This window comes from Enhydra lutris, unplaced genomic scaffold (genome assembly GCF_002288905.1).
Source record: "Enhydra lutris kenyoni isolate GAN:26980312 unplaced genomic scaffold, ASM228890v2 scaffoldscaffold33, whole genome shotgun sequence".
Classification (NCBI taxonomy): domain Eukaryota; kingdom Metazoa; phylum Chordata; class Mammalia; order Carnivora; family Mustelidae; genus Enhydra; species Enhydra lutris.
This window is the reverse complement of record NW_019154117.1, coordinates 319952-339217: the sequence shown is the minus strand read 5'-3', so window position 1 is coordinate 339217 and position 19266 is coordinate 319952. Positions and strand designations below refer to the sequence as shown.

Genomic DNA, 19266 nt, shown 5'->3' with positions numbered 1-19266 from the left:
AACTGTGCAGCCAGGGAATCTGCAGATAAAGAGGACAGACTCACCGGCGGCAATTCAGCGGTCACTAAACAAACAAAATATGCTCAACGCCCTCTGTCTCTGCCCCTCCCCCTTCTCGTGCCTTCTCTCTCTACCAAATAAATAATAAGTAAAATCTTTAACTAACTAACTAAATAAATAAATAAAATAAAAAGGAGGTAGGAACAGCCGTATTATTGTCAGGCGAATGAATTCAAAGCAAAAAGCACCAAAAGGGACTAAAAACAAAATAAAAGCTGTACAGCCTCAAACCTGTAGGCGTTTAGGAAAATAAAGGAAGGAAGAAAGGAAGGAAGAAAATGGATAGAAGCTGACAAACCCAGAATAGGTACGGATGAGTTTCACATATTTCAGAGATCTATAACCTATGTGGACAAAACGACAGACACCTCCAATAACACACTTAACACGCGTGATCGCGTATACGAAGCAACCTACGTGTGACCACCAGCGGAACATGCTTATCTCTTGAAACGACAGGAAAGACTCACAAGAACTGACCACATCTAACTGGCCCCGGAGAAAATCGCAGCCAATCGCCAAAGTAACATACGTCCCCAAATCAGTGACGACAATGTGGCAAGTATCAGAAAATCCCAAGAAAAGCCGATGTGCCTGGAGGGAAGGGGGGAAATGCAGCCAAAGCATTATTCAGAGGACATGTTGTAGTATTAAATGCATTTGTTTGAAAAATTAAAATGCTTAAGAAAAACGACTTTTTCAAGCAATTAGATGGACATAAAGATCGGCGGGACTACTACACACACACACCAGAATGGCGCAACTTAATAAAAACACCAACCAGACCAAACGCTAGTGAACCGTGCGGCGACCAGAACTCTCTGCGCTGCTGCTGGCAGTTTGAAGGTGACGCGAGCACCTTTAAAAAGTCTGGTATTTTCTGGTGTTTCTGACAAAACTCGGCACACACACCCTGTGAGCCAACGACACCACTCCTAGTATTTACTGAACAGAAATGAAAACATATGCCCGCCAAAACGTGTTTGAGAACATCCACAGCACCTTATTCCTAAGAGTCAAAGGGGCGAATTACCTGGGCATCCATCATCAACAGGAGAGTGGACGGACCAACGGGTGTAGACATACCGTGGGACAACCTCCAGCGACAAGGCAGTGAGCTGCTAACACAGGCGCAACACACGTGCGCCTCAAACACTTCACATGAAGTGAGAGAAGCCAATCTTGCGTGGCTACGTGCTGTAGAATTTCATTTCCAGAAAGTTCTAAAATACATAAAACGAGTCCATGGCAGAAAAGAAATGAGAACCGTGGCTGCCCGAGGAGGAGGGAGCTGCCTGAGAAGCTGCAGGATGGAACTTTCTAGAAGGACAGGAATGTTCTGTGCCTGGGCAGGGGTTTGCACTTGCTGGACCTTATTAAGGCGATACGTCAGATCTGTGCGCTTCGCTGTGTGGTGTTTTAGCTCCAAAGCAGCAGCAAGGCTAGCGCACAGACACCGAACTCTTGTCCACGCCGCAGCACTGAAGTTCAGGGGCACAAATCCTTGTAACTAGTTGTGGAAAACATAAAACAGACGGACGGATGGGTGGAGAGAGAGGCCGTAAGGCCAGCAGCGGGAACCGAAGTGGCAGGGTCTGGCTGGGGGCGTGCGGATTGGATATCACTGTCATTCTTTCTACTTTTCCATACGCTTGTGATTTTTCATAATACAATGTTACGAGGGGCGCCTGGGTGGCTCAGTCGGTGAAGTGTCTGCCTTGGGCTCAGGTCATGATCTCAGGGTCCTGGGATCGAGTCCCGCCATCGGGCTCCCTGCTCGGCGGGGAACCTGCTTCCCCCTCTCCCCTCTTTCTTGCTCACAGCCATACTGTCTCTCTCTCTCTCTCAAATAAATAAATTTTAAAAATATATACTGGAGGAAAAAAGAGAACCTTAAAGTTTGAAGAAAGTGGTCTTTGACAGGACAATTCAATTTAGATGTTAATTTTCACCAACTTTACGTTAAAATTCATTATCATTCCGATCGAAATACCACCAGAATTCATCAAGGAAATGAGGGTGTTCTTTAACAAGACACAGCACGAACACCATAAAATTATTGGTGACTACTGCTAAGCGACTGAAATATTTTAATTTCTGTATAATCAAGACAGAGATAAATAATTACTAAAACTCAGCACCGCACAACGTTAGGGCGGTGGGGAAAGACTGCGAAGAGACAGTTGACCAAGAGGAACCACGAGTGTCAAGGAACGTCTGTCGCGAACAAGCCAGCCAGCTGACGTGGCCGCTGCGGGTTTTCCTCCTTCAGAGCAGCAAACACGAACAGACTCGGTGGTCAGCTTGCAAGTTTACGACAATCCGGTCTTCGTATGGCACAGAGCAACGCGTGCATGCCTCCGCGGTGGGATCGCTTGTAACAAGGAGCATCTTGGGGCGCTTGGGTGGCTCAGTGGGTTAAAGCCTCTGTCTTCGGCTCAGGTCATGATCTCAGGGTCCTGGGATCGAGTCCCAAGTCAGGCTCTCTGCTCAGCGGGGAGCCTGCTTCCCCCTCTCTCTCTGCCTCTCTGCCTACTTGTGATCTGTCAAATTTTTAAAAAAGTCTTAAAAAAAAAAAAAAAGGAGCACGTTCAGAACGTCCCCTAGAGAAACGAACACCCGTCTCGGGACACACACAGAGCGACCACAACGGATGTAGGATGGGAGGTTCTTGTCACTGTGGGAACATCACACTCTCTGCCAGGGACAGAGATGGGGAGAAAGTCAGGGAAATTTAAAATAGGCCGTCAGCCCGCTCATCAGCCCAGTATGGCTTTTAGGTAAGAAAGTCAACGGCAGTGGGATGGGGTATCCCTCCAGGTAGGGGTAAATCCTGAGAGAGGTCCCCACCAGCACCCCCACGAGACTGTGGAGGCGATCCTGGGGCCCAGGCTGGGGGGACGGGATGGGGAGACGTTCACGTTCCCGGAACGGCCCGCAGGATGGACGGCAACGTGCTGCTTTAATCCTTCATTAAAAACCAGAAGAAAATAAATACAAAAATATTGCTGAGTTTTTATATGAAATTTAAATATGCAAATAGAATTGATATTTGCCTATCTAATAAACCACATTGTCCTTGTATGTCTGTGTTATGTAATATTTATAAACATAAGATGTCCAAGTATGGAAAAGTAAGGCAGGGCCACTTCAGAAGTCACGGGCACCTTCTCCAAAGCTGCCCAGCTGTGGCTCTAACGTCACTTCTCCTTGCCTCGCTCTCCGCACAGCTGACTGTTGACGCGACCGCTCAGCACAGGATGGTCTCCAAAATCTACCTTCTGCAGATGGCACCCGGCGTACGCTACCAGGGGCCCCTGTCCCTGCACCCACCCCAGGGGCCAGTGTTGCTGAGAATCCGGGGGGCCACAGAGTAGCCCACGTTAGCCCACACGTAGCATCCGTGCCACTGTTTGCAACATTTGGGGGTGAAGCAATAGCTCTCTGATCTGTCGGGACAAGAAAGGGGGAGCCCAGGAGCCCCTGCTAACCTCGAACACAACCCCAAAGAGAGTGGTTCTCGTGTCCAGGGTGACAGAACGTGGAGGCTCTGGAAGAAAATGTCCCCAAATGGACGGGTACATGGAGAGATGAGACACCGGGGAAAAGACGCCTGGGTTCCCAGCACCCAGCCACGGTTCGGTGAAGACACACGAGCCAGAGCTCTGACGCTCAATGTCCTCACCTCTGACGGGGGACTGACACCCGCCTGTGCCGGGGGACACCCTGAGGCGCGTGGCCACACCTGCCATCGACCCGCGGCTGGTGGTGCGGTTGTGAGCGGGGCTAGGATTTCCGTGAGAAGCACCTCCCTGTCTCCAGGACCCGGGTGTCCCCAGCCATCTGGCCCATACGCCCATACCCCTTCCAGCTGCCTCATGAGGTCCCGATCCCGCAGCCACTGGCCTCACGATGTTTCTCCCTGATGTGAGGCCGTGGAAACTCCAACAGGGTCCCAGCCCCGAGCCACATGCTTGTGTGAAGTCCAGCCAACGTCCAGCCAACTCGGCCAAGACAGGTCGTTGTGGCATTTCCATCCCGGGTCCTTACATAACGGAAGCCCTCCGGGAATGAGAAAATGGTTTGAGGGAAATGGATACTTACTGAAAGTGATGATTTGGGCTGTGTGTTGGACCTAAAAAGGAAAAAAAAAAGGCAGGTTATTAATCCTTCATGATTTGGAATCAAACCTTCTTCCAGCCCCGCCAACGGTGAAGCAGCCACAGCCCAGTGGGCCCATTTGTGGTGAGCTGACCTGGGGCCTGGGCTCCACTGCGGCCCAAGACAACACGCCCGGGATGCAGGAAACCATGGAATGTGGACAGGGCCTGCTCTCTGTTTATGCAGAAACATTTGGAGATATTTTTGGAGTTTTTGCTGTCTTTTCTCACTCTCTCCTCATCTAACCTTGACTCACAAGGTCTGTTTCCTAGCCGGGGCCCGAGCTGTGTGGAGCCCGTGTGCAGGGGCTGGGGCAGTGCGGGGACCACCCCCCCCACGGGGGTCAGCGAGGACGCATCCTGCCCCATTGCCCCCTGTGATGAGCGCGCACGTGGGGGACCGTCACCGCGCTCTGCTGCTGGCCCTTCCTCTCGGCCAGGCCCCGTCTTCTGTGGACAGCAGCCGCCTGTCCCCCTGAGTGTGGCCAGCCTGGCCATGGGTCCCCCTCCACCTTGAAGCTCCCCTTTGCATCTGGGGTGATTTTCTGCTCGCCGGGTTTCCAGCCCCCTGCGTCGGTGCCTACTTTCTGTTATGACTAGTAAATGGGGACCAGGTCAAGCCTGGACCTCGTGCACAGGGAGAGGCCTCGGGGAACGGTCTGATTTCCTTTCTGCCGCCCTGGGCATGCTCAGTGTCCAAAGGCACGTTTGTGTCCTGGGGCGGGGCCGGGAGCAGGGCTCCCTGCGAGCTGCCGGCCGCAGCCCCAACTCACCGAGCCTCACGAACAGCACGCCTGTGGCGGTGATGGTCTTCACGCCGTTGGTGGCCACGCACTGGTAGTAGCCCGTGTCCGTCGTGTCCAGGTCTTGGATCCGCAGCCGGGATCCGTACTCCGTCTTGCGGACGATGACCCGCCGGGGCTCCTGCACCACGGGCGCGTCGTTCTTCAGCCACCGCACCGTGGGGGCGGGGTTCCCGGCCACCTTGCAGTGCAGAATGGCCGTCTGGCCTTGGACTATGGTGATGTTGTTCACCGGCTCCAGGAAGTTCAGAAAGTAGCCTGCGGAGGAGAGCAGTCACAGGGCAAGGCTGGGTGAGGCCGGGAGGACGCCACTGCTCCTGCGACCTCTCGCCTAAACGCACTCCATCTCCGTCCCTGGCGGTACTCATGTTCTAGAATGTTCTGAGAACACTGAATGAGCCAACCGCTGCTCCCGGGGAAATGAGGACAGGATTTTTGTCAGTCATGGCACAACCTCATTTTACCCGTGTTTCTGTCTGAAGACCCCTCGTTAACAAGTATTGTTGACTCGCTGACACAAGGTCACCGCCAACACTGAGGCCTAAAGGACGCTTATCTGATCTGTGTCTTCTCCGTAAGACACATCACAGCATTCTGGTGCTTAGAACACGAGACAACACTTCGCACCATCACTGCAGGGGGTTTAAACAGCGAAATCACCAACAAAAAGCCAAAAAATGCCAAAAGCCTGAGACTATTTAGAGACCACAGAAAGGACACCTGTTTACAGTCTGAGCGGGAGCCACTGCGGGAGTCACCTGGTTGGGCCTCCGTGAGTGATGTGTGCATCAGACGCACTCATGGCTCCGGGCAGGTCTGCGAGTGACCACGCAAGGGCACCGTGAGGCCTGATTTGGGGGCTACAGGTACACTCTGGACGGCAGGAACTTGGAAAGTGGAGCCCCGAAGACAGGATCAACTGGGCAGCTCTCTGCCAGCACCGGCCTCATCTGATCTCAGGGACTCGTGATGCAATTTGCGCTCAGAAGAGCCGTCCTCCCTCAGTCGCACCACCAAGTCAAGCCTCAAGAAGGAACAATTTGTCACCGGACACATCCTCAAAAATGAGCTAATCCTTGGCCTGCACAGAACAGGGACGTCAAGGCTGAGTGCTGCTGAAGGCTGTACGTGGGGCAGGAGCGGGAAGAAGCTGTGCGGGGCTCCCCGCGGGGCAGGGGAGAGCAGGGCCGGCAAGGACCCGGAACACAGAACCAGCGGGGCTGGAATGTGGGCTCAATCCAACCAGGGCTGGGGACTCTCCGCAGGTGACATAGGCCACGGAGGACAAGAGGAAGTGAAACAGATGGCAGAGGAGAGGGGTGTGTTTGTGTGTGTCTGTGTGTGCTGTACATATGTGGTGTGTGGTGTATGGGTGTGATGTGGTGTTGTGTGTGTGTTGCGTGTATGTGTTTGTGTGGTGTGTGTGTGGTATAGGGAGTGTGCATGTACATGTGTGGTGTGTGATATGTGGGTGTGATGTGGAATGTGTATTTGTGGTGTGGTTTGTGTGTGTGTGTACATGTGCACACATGTATGTCAGGATCTGGGAGATCATGCTGTCAAGATAAACACGCAAGCTAAACTTCCATAGCACACACAAACCCTACGATTAGATAAGACAATCAGCCATGAGGAGATGAACTCACCTCTGACAAAACTAAGATAAGAGAGCAGTCTGGAAATGACCCTCAAATATACTCACGCTCTGAATCTTCTGGCTTGATTTATGGTAGGTTCCTACCCTTTTTTAAAGAAATGAAGTGGAAAGATGGCACATATCTGTTAGGAATCTGTTAGCCTTCACTGCATGGGAAACTACAGCGTTTCCAGTGGACCCTTGAGGTATGTTTCACAGGCTGGGTGATGGGCCCAGATGTTGGGTGACGGGAAGTGGCAGAGGGGATGGGAAGTTGTGGATTTTATGAGGGAAGGATGGTTCTTCTTGACAAGAGAGAGTGGACGGATAGCTGTCTGAGAATGTCCCTAATTAGCACTAGTCATTATTACCCACATCATTAGAGTCAACCCTGATTCTCTCCTGGCCAACCTTTACTCAGTGCACTGGATTCACTTGTGGACGAGAACTCTCGTGGAGGACACAAAGCTGTCATGTGAGGGACACGTTGATGACATCCCCCTGGAAGCAAGTAGGGTGACATGCTGCTTGTATGCTCTTCATGAACTCAATTGCTCACTGGACTTGGGGAGACCTAGTTCCTGCAGCTCCCAACCTAGACCCTGAGACCCTGAACACAAACCCAGTCTGACTTGACCGTTTGAAGTGGTTCCTTGATATAATCCCCGTCACAGATGAGGGGACACTCACCCCTTCACTGTGTTCTGGCCAGAGCTCAACTGAATCAGAGGGTTTCACAGGAAGCACTTTCAAGTTGTTTAATATTCAAATGCTTCATCAAGGTTTGCACCACACAAACGCAGAGTAGGGCTTATAAAATCGTCATCAAATTGTAATGAAAATAGCAAATGATGCATTAAAATAACAATGATCTCTTCTTGGCCTAAGATGAATTATAATTCTCATCTCCACACTAATGACAGTTCCTCCAAAGACCGGTGACAAGACTCACCTCTGTCTCCATCACCAGGTCTCCAGCTGGTGACTCAGACTCTTCTGCCTTCCTCTTGTAAGGACCTCTGTGATGACACTGGGCCCAGTTGGATCATCCAGGATCATTTCCCATCTCAAAATCATTAACTTACTCCCATCTGCAAAGTCCCTGCACCACGAAAGGTGACATGTTCCCAGGATCCTGTGACATCTTCAGAAGAGCAATATTCTGTCCACCATGTATAATTTTCTTTTATCTTGCCACTTTACTGAACTATCTTATTAGTTATAATAGCTTCTGAGCTGACTGTCTTGGATTTTCTATGCAGATATCTTCTTCAAATAGCCAACAGTGTGACCATTGGCAATTTGCTTTAAAAGTTCATACTGTTCGAGTATCTTTTTACCTAATTATTTTGCTCAGTGTTAGTTCTTCCCAACTTAATTTTAAATACTGAAATGGTAAAACACACAACAAATGCAAATAGAAATATAATAGACACAAGTGCACACAACATCGATATTTTATGCTAACATTTACCATATTTGACTTAGAATACTTTATTTAAAAAAATTAAACATTCTAGGATTCAACGAAGATCCACACTTTCCCATCTCTTCCTCCCTCTCCTGAGAACAGGTATGCACCGTTCTGATGCACATTTCTATCGTTCTATATTTTTAGAAATTTTCCCTGAAAGATCTTGCTAGTTTTTTTTTTTTCCACTGGAAGTCAGCTTGGGATTTATCTTTGTTGATGTTCATTTACTTTAATGACTGCACGTTTCACAGTACAAACCAACCATGATTTCTTTACCTTTTCCCCAACTGAGGGGCAGTCAGCTGTACCCACATTTTTGCTTGTGTTCCATGACCCCCTGTATACATGTGTCATCTCACACACATACAAAAATATCTGGAAAGGATCTACCTGCATGCAGAAGTGATGTCACGGGGCCAGTGACATTTTATTGGTAAGAATGTGTTTTCTAGGGCTGCCTGGGTGGCTCAGTCGGTTAAGCATCTGCCTTTGGCACAGGTCATGATCTCCGGGTTGTGGGATCGAGCCCCACTTTGGGCTCCCTGCTCAGGGGGGAGCCTGCTTCTCCCTCTCTCTCTGCCTCTCAGAGCTAGTGCTCTCTCACTCTCTCTGATGAATAAATAAATATAAATCTTTAAAAATATGTATTTCTCTAACTGCTCAGGGCAGGGATTTACATATGCCCATTAGATTAAGCTTGTCAAAATTTTCAAATTGTTAATGTTTATCTCTTACTCTCAACGGCACCTGTGTTCACTGATGGTGTGCTTGTCAGATGACTATTAGTAATTTTGTCGAGTTGTGTCTATATATTGGAAACTATGTTGCTGGGTGTCTAAACTTCCCTCTTTAGACCACAGTGTAAGGCTTCTGTCTAAAACAGAACTTGTCTGACATTAAGGTAGATACCTCAGGGTACTTTGGTCTTACACTATTTTTAATTTTTTAAATCATTTTTATGATTAAATTTTAGAGATGAATCTTCTAAACCACATATAATAATTTAACGTGTTAGTTGATGTGTCTGTATGTGTGAACTATGGGTTTTTTAACTGGCAAATTTTATTTTTAATGTTTTCATTTTGCATCTTATTCTTCATTTCATTTTAATCCCCCTTTCCTATTTTCTACTGGATTTCCTTATTCTCCACTTTTCCCTTACTGATTTATCGGCCTGTAAAAGTTTCCCTTAGGGAAGAGCAGGTTACTTAGGTGTTTTCTCATCCTGATTCATATTTGCTCTTTAGGTAAAGGATTGAGGCTGTGAACACCCTCAGTCTTGGTCCGAGGGTGGCCTCTGACTTCCCCTAAAGGATTGAGGCTGTGAACACCCTCAGTCTTGGTCCGAGGGTGGCCTCTGACTTCCCCACTTGCCTAACAGTTTAGCTGGGTATGGAATTCTAGACTGGAGATTACACGGCCATCTCCGGGCTTCCGTGTTCACTGCTGCAAGTCCGGCTAGTCCCTACTCCTTTGTGGGTTATCCGACCTTTCCCCTCGCAGGCTACTTTTCCATAGTTCCCCTCTGTCTTTGCCATTCCCATGTATCCCTAGCTGTGGATTTATTTGCACGTAGCATTAATGGGTCTTAGTACCATTCCCAATTCCATCAATTCTGTAAACTTCCCCATCAGTCCCTCATTGTTTCTACAGCCCCTTTATCTCTCCTCTGAAATCTTCCAGTCAGATGCCGAACTTCCTCCTGTCTGTGGCTCCTCAGTGCACTTCACTGCTTTTAATTCCCTGTCTCTCTGAAACTCCAGCTGTGCACCCTCCGCTCCTTGACCTGCCCATCAATTTTCTCAGTTCTCTGACTACAATTTTTTATTTCTAGAAGGTCTGTTTGGTTTTCAAACCCACCATGGCCTTTTCTTCCTTTATCTTTAATCCTTTTGGCTCCCTTGTTTACTAGCTCACCACTCATCCCAAGCCTCTCCAACTATGCTTTGTAATTTTCCACTGTGGGGCTGGTTTTCCTGCGGGAACCCCTTCGGGACTGGGTTCCTGCAACAGCAGTGCCAAATTTTCATGTTTTATGTTTTCTAGGGCCTGGGATTCCCCGAGAAATTTCCCATCACGTAAACTGGGTTTCCTGAGGGGGGGGTCCGAGTGTGATTCCTCATGCTAGTGGCTCCTGTGCTTGCCCCTTTGAGCCAGGTTCAGGAGAGGGCTGTAGCTCCGGGGTCTCCTAGCTTGTTGCCAAAGGCTCACCCTCCACACTCAGCTCCCTGCACCTCCCAGATTCCCTCAGTTTGACCCTGAAACCCGAGACTCCTGCTGCAGCTGAGCCTTCCAGAACAGCCTCCGTAGCAGAACGATCATTTGGAGGCCTTGCTGAGGGAGTAAGAAGTGTAAGTTCTTTCATTTTCCTGAAGGCAGATTTGATTTCGTTGCGATTCCTATTTCTTCTGATTGAAGGAAATGTAATACCTCCGATTCCAAGTGAAGTCGTAACACGAAGGGATGTATTTAGTCATGTGATCTCAGCCAGCATTTTCCCCCTCCTGGATATTCTCTCTAATGAGCATTTACACTCAGGGCCGGGGGAACGGGTTGGGGGTCTTCCAGCATCACTGCTTTGGAGAACCTGAGGCACTTGCAGAAGCCCGTTGCCCACCCCCAGCTTTCGTCAAGATGCGCACGACTTCCTGGTGTTCCTTCTCCTCTGGAGCCCGTGGATACACCCAAAGCCCTTGGGGACGCCGTCTTTCACGGCTGGGTAGCCCACGTCACGAGCAGTGACACCTGCAGAGACAATTCTTTGTCTCAGATAAACAAAACCACGGGACGTTCTCCAAGGCTGCAAACAGAGTGGAACCACCTCAAGCTGATCCTGCCCAAGGCCGTCACAACTCTGCCTCCTGTCTCTTCTTGGCTCCTGGGCATTCCTCCTTCTCGCTTGCTCTCTGTAAGCTCATCTCTGCAGTGACCTCTTCTACTGATCCTCATGGAGCATTTGCATGCAATTTAAGTGGGAGGGTGGCCACGTTGCTTTGGTCCACCACTGTAGCCACCGTTAACTCGCTGGGGCCATAATGAAAGCCAGAAAGAAAGTTCTTTCAAGGAGAGGTACAGTGCTGCCCCGGCCCTCGGCTTCATTCACGGGTACCCATTTAAACTCCCGGCTTCATTTCTCTTTTGTGCAAAATATGGGGTTTGTACTAACTTTTGCTGAGCTCTCTTCTGGCTCACAAGGCTCCCTCTGGGTGCGCCCCCAAACTGCTCCAGACACGACCGGACAGCCCAAGTGGGGCGAACCCAGACAACCAAGGACCTGCTGACAGGTCAGCTGGGGCCCCACAGCGGGAGAGGGAGGACAGAAGTCTTCCCGTGTCATCGCCGAGAGCGTTTCTCCTGCTGCACAGCACAGTGACTTTTAACAACCATGCTAATGGACTCCGTGGCCTTGCTGCCTGGCCAGCTCTCGGCTCACCCCTAACTCCGGACAGCAGCGCCGAGTCCAAGCGTGAAAACACACCGAAGGCAGAGGCAACGGGAGAACCCGTCACCGTGGGACGCCACGCCTGCCTCGCAGATCAGTGATCACCATGTGTGTTTGTTTTTTTAAAGTCTCTGCTGACCGCCACATGTCCGCAGACTTGGTCAGATTACCTAGGCGTCTGAGGAGTCCCTTGTTTCCCAGGCCACGCTGACTGGTCTGAGAAGGAGACCAGGAAAGCCGTGTGCGCGAGGGGTCACAGGCCGCAGGGCTTTGACTGGGGGGAGATAAAACAGACAACCTGCCTGGCTGGGCAGGTGAGGAGGAGACCCAGAGAGCCCCCCGGAGCACATAAAGGACTCTTTTCTGGGGAAAGCATTTATGGGCCAATAAATCAGCCGGGGGCAGGGGCAGTGGGTCACTCCGGCTCAGACGTCCCCGCTGAGCTGTCTAGTGGTCTGCACAGAACCAGCGGCAGATGGGGGCAGCCGGGTGGGGTAGACGAGCCGAGGAGCCACAGGGACAGGAGCGACACATGCGAGAATAGGAACGACGGGCACCAGAGAACGTGGGAAAACAGGAGCAAAGGAAACGTGAGGTCCCGAGGTCCCATGAGTGCGTGCAAACGTTTGCACGTTCGGAGGAGGGTGTCCGTCCGGTCACGTGGTGAACGGTGGCCCAGTGACGTGCTGGGGCCTAATCCCCGGGACCTGAGAATGTGCCCTTATTTGGAAATAGGGCTGCGGCAAATGTAATCACATTAAGATGAGGTCACGTGGGTGGGTCCTCGTCCAAGGGCTCATGTCCCTGTCAGAAGAGGGACGTCTGGGCATAGACACACAGAGAAGACCATATGACAACAGGGGCAGAGATGCGAGAGATGTGGCCACGAGCCCAGGAAGTCCACACGTGGTGGACATCTGGCTTCCAGAACTGGAAGACAGATTCCTGTGGCTCGAGACACACTGTCTGTGGTTCCTGGGTACGAGAGCCCTTGGAAGCTACAGCAGAGGGGTAGGGATGGAGGAAGGGAGGAGCCGGTGCGACAACGCTGTGCAGTCTGGCCACGTCCTGGACGGTCCACCCGGCTCTGTGGGCTCCTGGTGGCGGGAAGGAGCGAGGCAGATCTATAAGTGCCCCCCACCCACCCCGGGGAGCGGCACTGAACTCAGAGCCCTTGACCCTGTGTCTGCAACACGGGGTGAGCTCTCCACGTCACCCGTCAGCTTGGAGCCCTCACACCTGCAGCAAACTCCAGGAGACCATCACACGCACACATCGGAAGTTCCAGAAACGCACCCAGCACACACGCTCATCAATTCCTGCATCCTGCAGGAGTCGGGAACCCAAGGCTCGGGCAGCAGAGCAAGGGGCCTCTTCGCCGTGCCAACGCAGGGCTCTGCTGATTTTTCTGTTCCCTCTGCCCAGGGGACCTGAAGTCAGTGCACGGCGCCGCACGGCAAATGGCAGGGGACGGCCCGGTGAGTAAGGGTGGACGTCTGCCCCGTGATTTAGGATGCCCTGGGGACAGGAGTACCCGGGTGTGCTGGGAGAGGCCCGGCCGCGCCAGCCCAGCAGCACCGCCCTCGGGCTCTCAGAAGCGATCCACTGCCCACAAACATTCCAAAGCACTGATTTTACAAAACCCAAGACGTGTCACAGATGTGCTTAAAATACAGCCTTGGAACGCAAGAGCAAACGGTAAGCTTCGGTAAGTGTCACGCCAGCAACAGCGAGTGACAGAACACCACCCACCATCTCACCAGGATGTCTACGCAGCACGGAAGATGGGCTCCTGGCAACACCCACCCGGCACTGGGGCAGCACTTTCCCTGGAGTCCGCGGGCCGGCTGCAGGCCTGTGGGGACGGGCCCTGGCAGGCGGGAATTTCAGGCAAACTTTTCAGCTGTAAGTCACCGTGTCTGTCGTGTTTATTCCCTACGCAGGCTTTTTGCTCGGGGATCTCAGGACCAGCCACAGACCCTACATACGTGAAGCGCTCTCTGTGGTGCAGGGGATCTGAGCACAGACGCCGTCTACACTCAGACCTCGTGCCCAGATCCGAGTCTGCTTGGAGGATGCACTGCGGTTGTCTCTCGGAGGGACTGGCCTAGTGGCCGTCTTCACCCGCCGGAGGTTCTATACAGATGGGGGGGCGCTCACAAACGCCGAATGGAGTAAGGAAGTGGCTCCTACGGTCCGTCCAGCTGTTCTGAACTTTCTGTACGATTTCAGCCAAAAGGGCCAAGCAAGGACGCTCCCGGGAATGGCACAGAAAAGCACGGGGATTAGCGAGTCTGCATGGCCAGGCCGACTCCTTCTGTCACTGAGCGTAGGAGGCAGCCAGGGGAGCAGAGAGGAAGGGCAGAGTGAGTGTCCTTTTGTGCAACAGCCATAACCCGAGAAGAAATAACATCACACGAAGGAGCCAGAGGTCAGGGCCATAAGGGAACGACTGGGGTCCCTGAGGCTCCCCATGGCCGTTCTCGGGGATCCTGTCCCCAAGGGGTTGCTAAGGTCCCGTCACCCGGAACAGGGGTTCATGCTGACGGTCACACCTGCCACACAGCATATGCCTCCTGCCACTGCTGCCTGGGTGGGCTCCGCACACCGAGACCCCGTCCCTCCGACGACTGGGGGCACTTGGGCATGCTGTCCCGTCACAGTGTGTACACACGCACGCACGCACGCTCCGGCACACACACAGACACGTGCACGCACACAAATACACACAGACGCACGCAAACATTCAAGCACACAGACACATGCACACACAGACACACATGGATGCACACATACGTGTGCAAGAATACATACCGAGACACACACACACAGACACGCAGGCACACATGCAGGCACAGACACATAGAGACACGCACGCACGCGCACACACATGTGTGCAGAGAGACGCGCACACACACACGCACACACACGCACCTACACATACACCTGCTTCACCAGGGAACCCGTGCAGACGGTGCTTCTGTGCTCTGGAGAAGGGAAGGCAAGCTTCTAAATGCCTCAGAGCCGTAGACAGGAAGCAGCCCCGGTTTTCACACAATCACATGAGGGTTAACAAAAACAGACCGGAGGCCATCGGATCTCAACTAAGCAGACGGCGTTACAAAGTATGCAGCTGTGGGCTTGAGAAATTGCTCGAATACCAAAAAGGAGGACCAAGAAAACCACCCAAGGCACAGAACCTGACTTCTCCATGTTTGGAGCCGGTGGCCCGGTGGGAGTAAGTCCTGTGAGCGCTCCCCCACGCACGCTTCCGCGCCTCGGTCAGCGAGGGCGTCTTCCCTCCAGGGAACCTGCGGGGCCTCCCACCCCACAGCCGCCTCTGCCCCCCACGCTGCTGGAAACACAGCTGTGTCTGGGAGGTGCGCCCCCCCACCCCAGTCCCTCTGTCCCTGTGGACCCAGGCCGGGCCCCCTAGAGGCCTGCGCTCTGCACCTGGGCGGGGGCCGGGGGGGCTGCTGCAAATGTGGCTCCCCGAGGAGCACTGCAGTCCGCAGCTGAGCTCACACTGGACGTGGGCTCACACGGGCGTGTGTCCACGCCTCCTCAGCCAGTCCCACCTCCTTCCCACCGGCCCCTTACCTCCCTCCTATCTTCCCCTTCACTCTCTCCTGCTGCCCCTTCCACAGTCCCTCCATCACTCTCCAGGCCACCAGGGCGATCATCTCAGAGTGGGATCTAGTGACACGGCGCCCCAGGCCAGAATCTTGTACAGTGGAGAACGGCACTCCCCAGAGTAAAACAGAACATTGTTCTCCCACCTGGAGAGCTGTGTGTGTCCTACCCCGGGCTGCCCAACACAACTTTCTGTGGTGAGGGAATGTTCTAGATCTGTGCCGTGACGGCGTTAGCCACATGTGGTCACTGAGCACTTGACATGCAGCTCAGAGGACTGAGGAACTGGAATCTTAATTCTATTTAATTTTAATTGATTTAAATTTAAAGACCCACACATGGCTGGTGGCCTTGGTACTGGGCCATGTTGGTGTAGCCCCTGCTGACCCTTCTGCTACCCCAGCCCTTCCTCTCAGCTGCCCCAAGACACCGAGTTCTCTTGACCTCAGGGCCTTTGCACGGGCACTGCCAAGGCCCAGGACACCCCCCTCCTTGCCCGTCAGCTCTTCAGCTCTCAGAGTAACATCCTGTCCTTTGCCAGGACACCCTCCCCTTCCTTCCAGCTGACTGCATTCCTGTCTCTTCCTCTGAGCTGCTCTGTCAGGGACTCAGGATGCTGACTCCCCAGTATGGAAACCTCAGGAGACAGAGACCACACACAATGCTGCTGGGTTTCTGGGGTCCCCGGCATGCGCCTGGACCTCATACAGCAGCTGGTACAGAGGGCCCGACATGGAATATGTGTGGGCCATCTGCACTGTGGGCTAAGTCAGCCTTTTGAGAAATGATTTCAGAATCGAAACCACCAAAAACTATCTTCCTTCTTAAGAAATGTTTCTTGAGACCCAGCATTCAGAGCACAGGCCCTGCTCCCCAGGAACGCATCCCTGTCCTGATGGAGGCCTGCCCCTATGAGAACCCTGGGTCCCTGTGAGGTCACAGTGAGGTCTACACACCGTCACCATCAACAGAGCAGGGAGCCCAGTGCCCTCGGTTCAGTCAAGTGACCCCTCAGCTCACCGCATACGCTGGTGAGTGTTCCGGAGCCAGGAGGGAGCTGAGCGCCCGTATGACTCCGGAAGCCTCTCGGGACCTGCAGGGATGCGTCAGCCCCTAGACTGAGGCCAGCAGACATGAGTCCCAGCTGCTCGATGCCCAGAAGTCCCCACCGTGGACATGTGGAGGAAAACACCTTCCTACGGGGTCATGGGTCCCTCGAATGTGCAGGCCCTAAGAAATTATGATGGCTTTCTGGTCTTCGAGTAATTATAGGGTTAGCAGAACTAAACTGAATGTTTTGATAGACAGTCCTTAGGCTTTGAACTGAGTCTCCCCAAACCGCCTATCTGAGAGCTTAGAGCCCCTTGGGGGATGGTATTTGACGGTGGATGTTTGGGGGCATTAGGTCACCAGGGGTCCCCACAAGGGGGATCAGCGCCCTGATAGGGAGAGCAGCCAGAGCACTCTGTCCGCCGCGTGGACAGCAGGAGCGCCCATCACAGGCCCAGCAGAGAGGCCTCCCCAGAACCGACCCTGCTGGGCTCCCTCCCTGGACTCCCGCCACCTGGAGTCTGGGGAACGAGTTCCGGTTGAGGTGTGCACCCATGTGTGGGGTCTTGAGATGTTGATCTCAGACGACTCGGGGATGGAAGGTAGAGCAGGAAGGGGGCAGGCTCCCTGAGGAAGTGGGCTGTGTCAGAAGAAACGTGTCCTATCGACTCTGCCACCCGGAGAGGCTGACAAGGTGTGCCCTGTGCCCACAGTGACCCGGACTGCGACCCATGGGAAAGGCGCAGCACGAGACAGAGAACTTGCCACTCGTGAGCCGCCCGCCCACCTGCCACCCGCCCCATCTAGGTGATGAGTGACCCCAGGAAGACCACCTGTCGGCAGGTGACAGTGGCCAGACCACGAGTCCAGCTCCTCAGGCTCTGCTCGGGCCCATGGAGCTCCCCACAAGGCCCCTGTCTCCCTCCAGCGGCCACCTGCCCCCTCTATGCCCTGTCACCTGCCACTGTCACCTTCCAGCTAGCTCTAATGGCAGTGCAGCGGCAGGCAGGCCACCACGCCCGCCAACAGGCCAGCGCCGGCTCCCAGATGCCCTGCCCCAGGTCCGCAGCCACCCCTCCAGGACGGATGCCCGCCGCGGGGGGCCCTTCTCGTGGGACCCCGAGGATGCTCTCGAACACCTGCCCCCCAGAGCTCCTCGCACTTTACCTTTCAGAGTTGGAAGGGGGCCGTCCGGTCCGTCCAGTTGTCCCAAAGGGTCGCTCAGGTCAGGCGCCTCCAGGTCCCCTGGGCAGAAGAGCACAGCACAACGTCAGTGAGAACTCAGGGCAAGGCCTTTCCTCGGCTTCCCGAGCAGAGACAACAGTGTTCTAGCCCAGCTGCCCACTGTTTCCAGAGCACCTGGAGGCACGGGGCCCTGCGGTAACTTCCGGAAGGCTCCTGCAGCGTGGGGTGTGGGACGGAAGCACCAGGGATCCCCAGGGTGGCAGAGCGCGGACACTGCAGCCCGCGCCGATGAAGAGCGGGGGACGGATGCTGAGCGCCATTCGGGGCAGGGAGAGGTTCGAGCACTGGTGGGCGAGACAAAGCCCCACTGTAGCCCGTCTGCAGGCCGTCCCCCGGACATCGGCCCCGCAGCTCTGAATCCACCCCGAACCGCAGAGGCTCCCAGGCCGCTCCTTCCGCTCCCGGCTCCCGGATGTGCTGGCGGCTGGCACCACAGACAGATGGAGCCACGGCTGCGAGGACAGAAGTGTGTCATCCTGCAGCACCAGCAGCCCGTCCCGTAGAGACGGGGTCACAGGAGCGACGCCCCCAAACTCACCCACACCCCGCGCAAGTGCGGATCTGGTCTGCTGAACCGGCAGCACTGCAGAAGGAGGTGGGCATCCATCCCCGGGTCCTGGGGGAAGGCAGGGTGGGCACGACGCACGCCCTGGCCCCATGTCCCAGTGTGGCTCCTGTCCCTTTCACTTTCAGACTGTCACCTGGCAGCCCGGCCTCGACCCGCTCCCTCCGGTCGGGGGCGGGGGACGGTGGGGGAGAGCCGGTGACGTCAGGGGTGGCTGCGACAACACAGCCCGACGGACCCGGGTTTGTGGTGTCAAAGCCGACCAAAGAGGGAACGTCCACGCCGAGCATCACGTGGTTTAGAAAACAGGAGATCCTGCCCTGGGACACACGGACGAAGCTGACGGAAACAGCCAGACGCGGAAAGACCGACCCAGGGTCAAGTTCAAGTCAAGTTCACAGGCAGAAAGCGGATGGTGCGCCCAGGGCTGGGGGGTGGGGCGGGAGCCAGTGTTCAACGGGGACGGTTTCATACGGGGGAGACAGACGGAGCAGCTCTCGGCGTGGACAGCGACGGTCAAAGTGGGTGGGACGGGAACCCTTGCATCATGTGCGTCTACCACCGTGGTTTTAAAAAAGTCCACAGGACACAGTTTATGATCCGATACAGATGGGGCTGCCCCACTGTGTCTCTCAAATGAGAAACGAGAGCGGACAAAGCAGCAGACCCTCCAGGCCGCTCTCAGGGTGAACGCTTGCTCCAGGCAGCGGAGCTCTGAAAGCGGGTTCGAGCCGTCCGCAGAGAGAACCAGGTGCACAAGGGCCCTCTAACTGCTGAGCCGAACAAGCGTGGGCCGGCGGATCCGTGAGGGCACCGGTGTCACTGTGCCGATCCGTCCATCCCACCAGCAACTGCATCACAGGACGCACCGGCGACCACAGACCTGCGCCCTTGGGCACCAGCCCCGGCTCCCAGACGGCCAGTGGGAGGCTGTCTCTGCCCCGGCCCGGGCTTCCCATGGCCACTGAAGGACGGTTCCCTCTTCCTATCACTTCCAGTCTAAACTCTGGCAGCCGTCCGAAGCCAGCTCTCGTCACACGTCCCTGACCAACCCCTCGGAAGTACCACCTGATTCTCTGAGACGACCCCCCAAACGGCACGTCCCTCCCAGAGCAGTCCTAGCATTCTCCCCCGACTCGTGACCCGGCCCAGGGGACCGTAAACAGCGTCGGACATTGGGGGCTGCGTCCATGGGGAC

The 19266-nt window shown here is 54.2% G+C and overlaps 1 protein-coding gene across 1 annotated transcript in view; it reads right to left on the bottom strand.

Annotated features, from left to right (window-relative positions):
• The window catches only part of LOC111153622 (tyrosine-protein kinase transmembrane receptor ROR2), a 162113-nt gene that overhangs the window by 21834 nt on the left and 121013 nt on the right, over positions 1–19266 (bottom strand). The window contains exons 2-4 of the mRNA XM_022512765.1: positions 17426–17503; positions 4994–5281; positions 4165–4195 (exon numbers count right to left, since the gene is read on the bottom strand). Of these exons, the coding sequence (XP_022368473.1) occupies positions 4165–4195; positions 4994–5281; positions 17426–17503 (397 nt within the window). The remainder of the gene's footprint in view (positions 1–4164; positions 4196–4993; positions 5282–17425; positions 17504–19266) is intronic.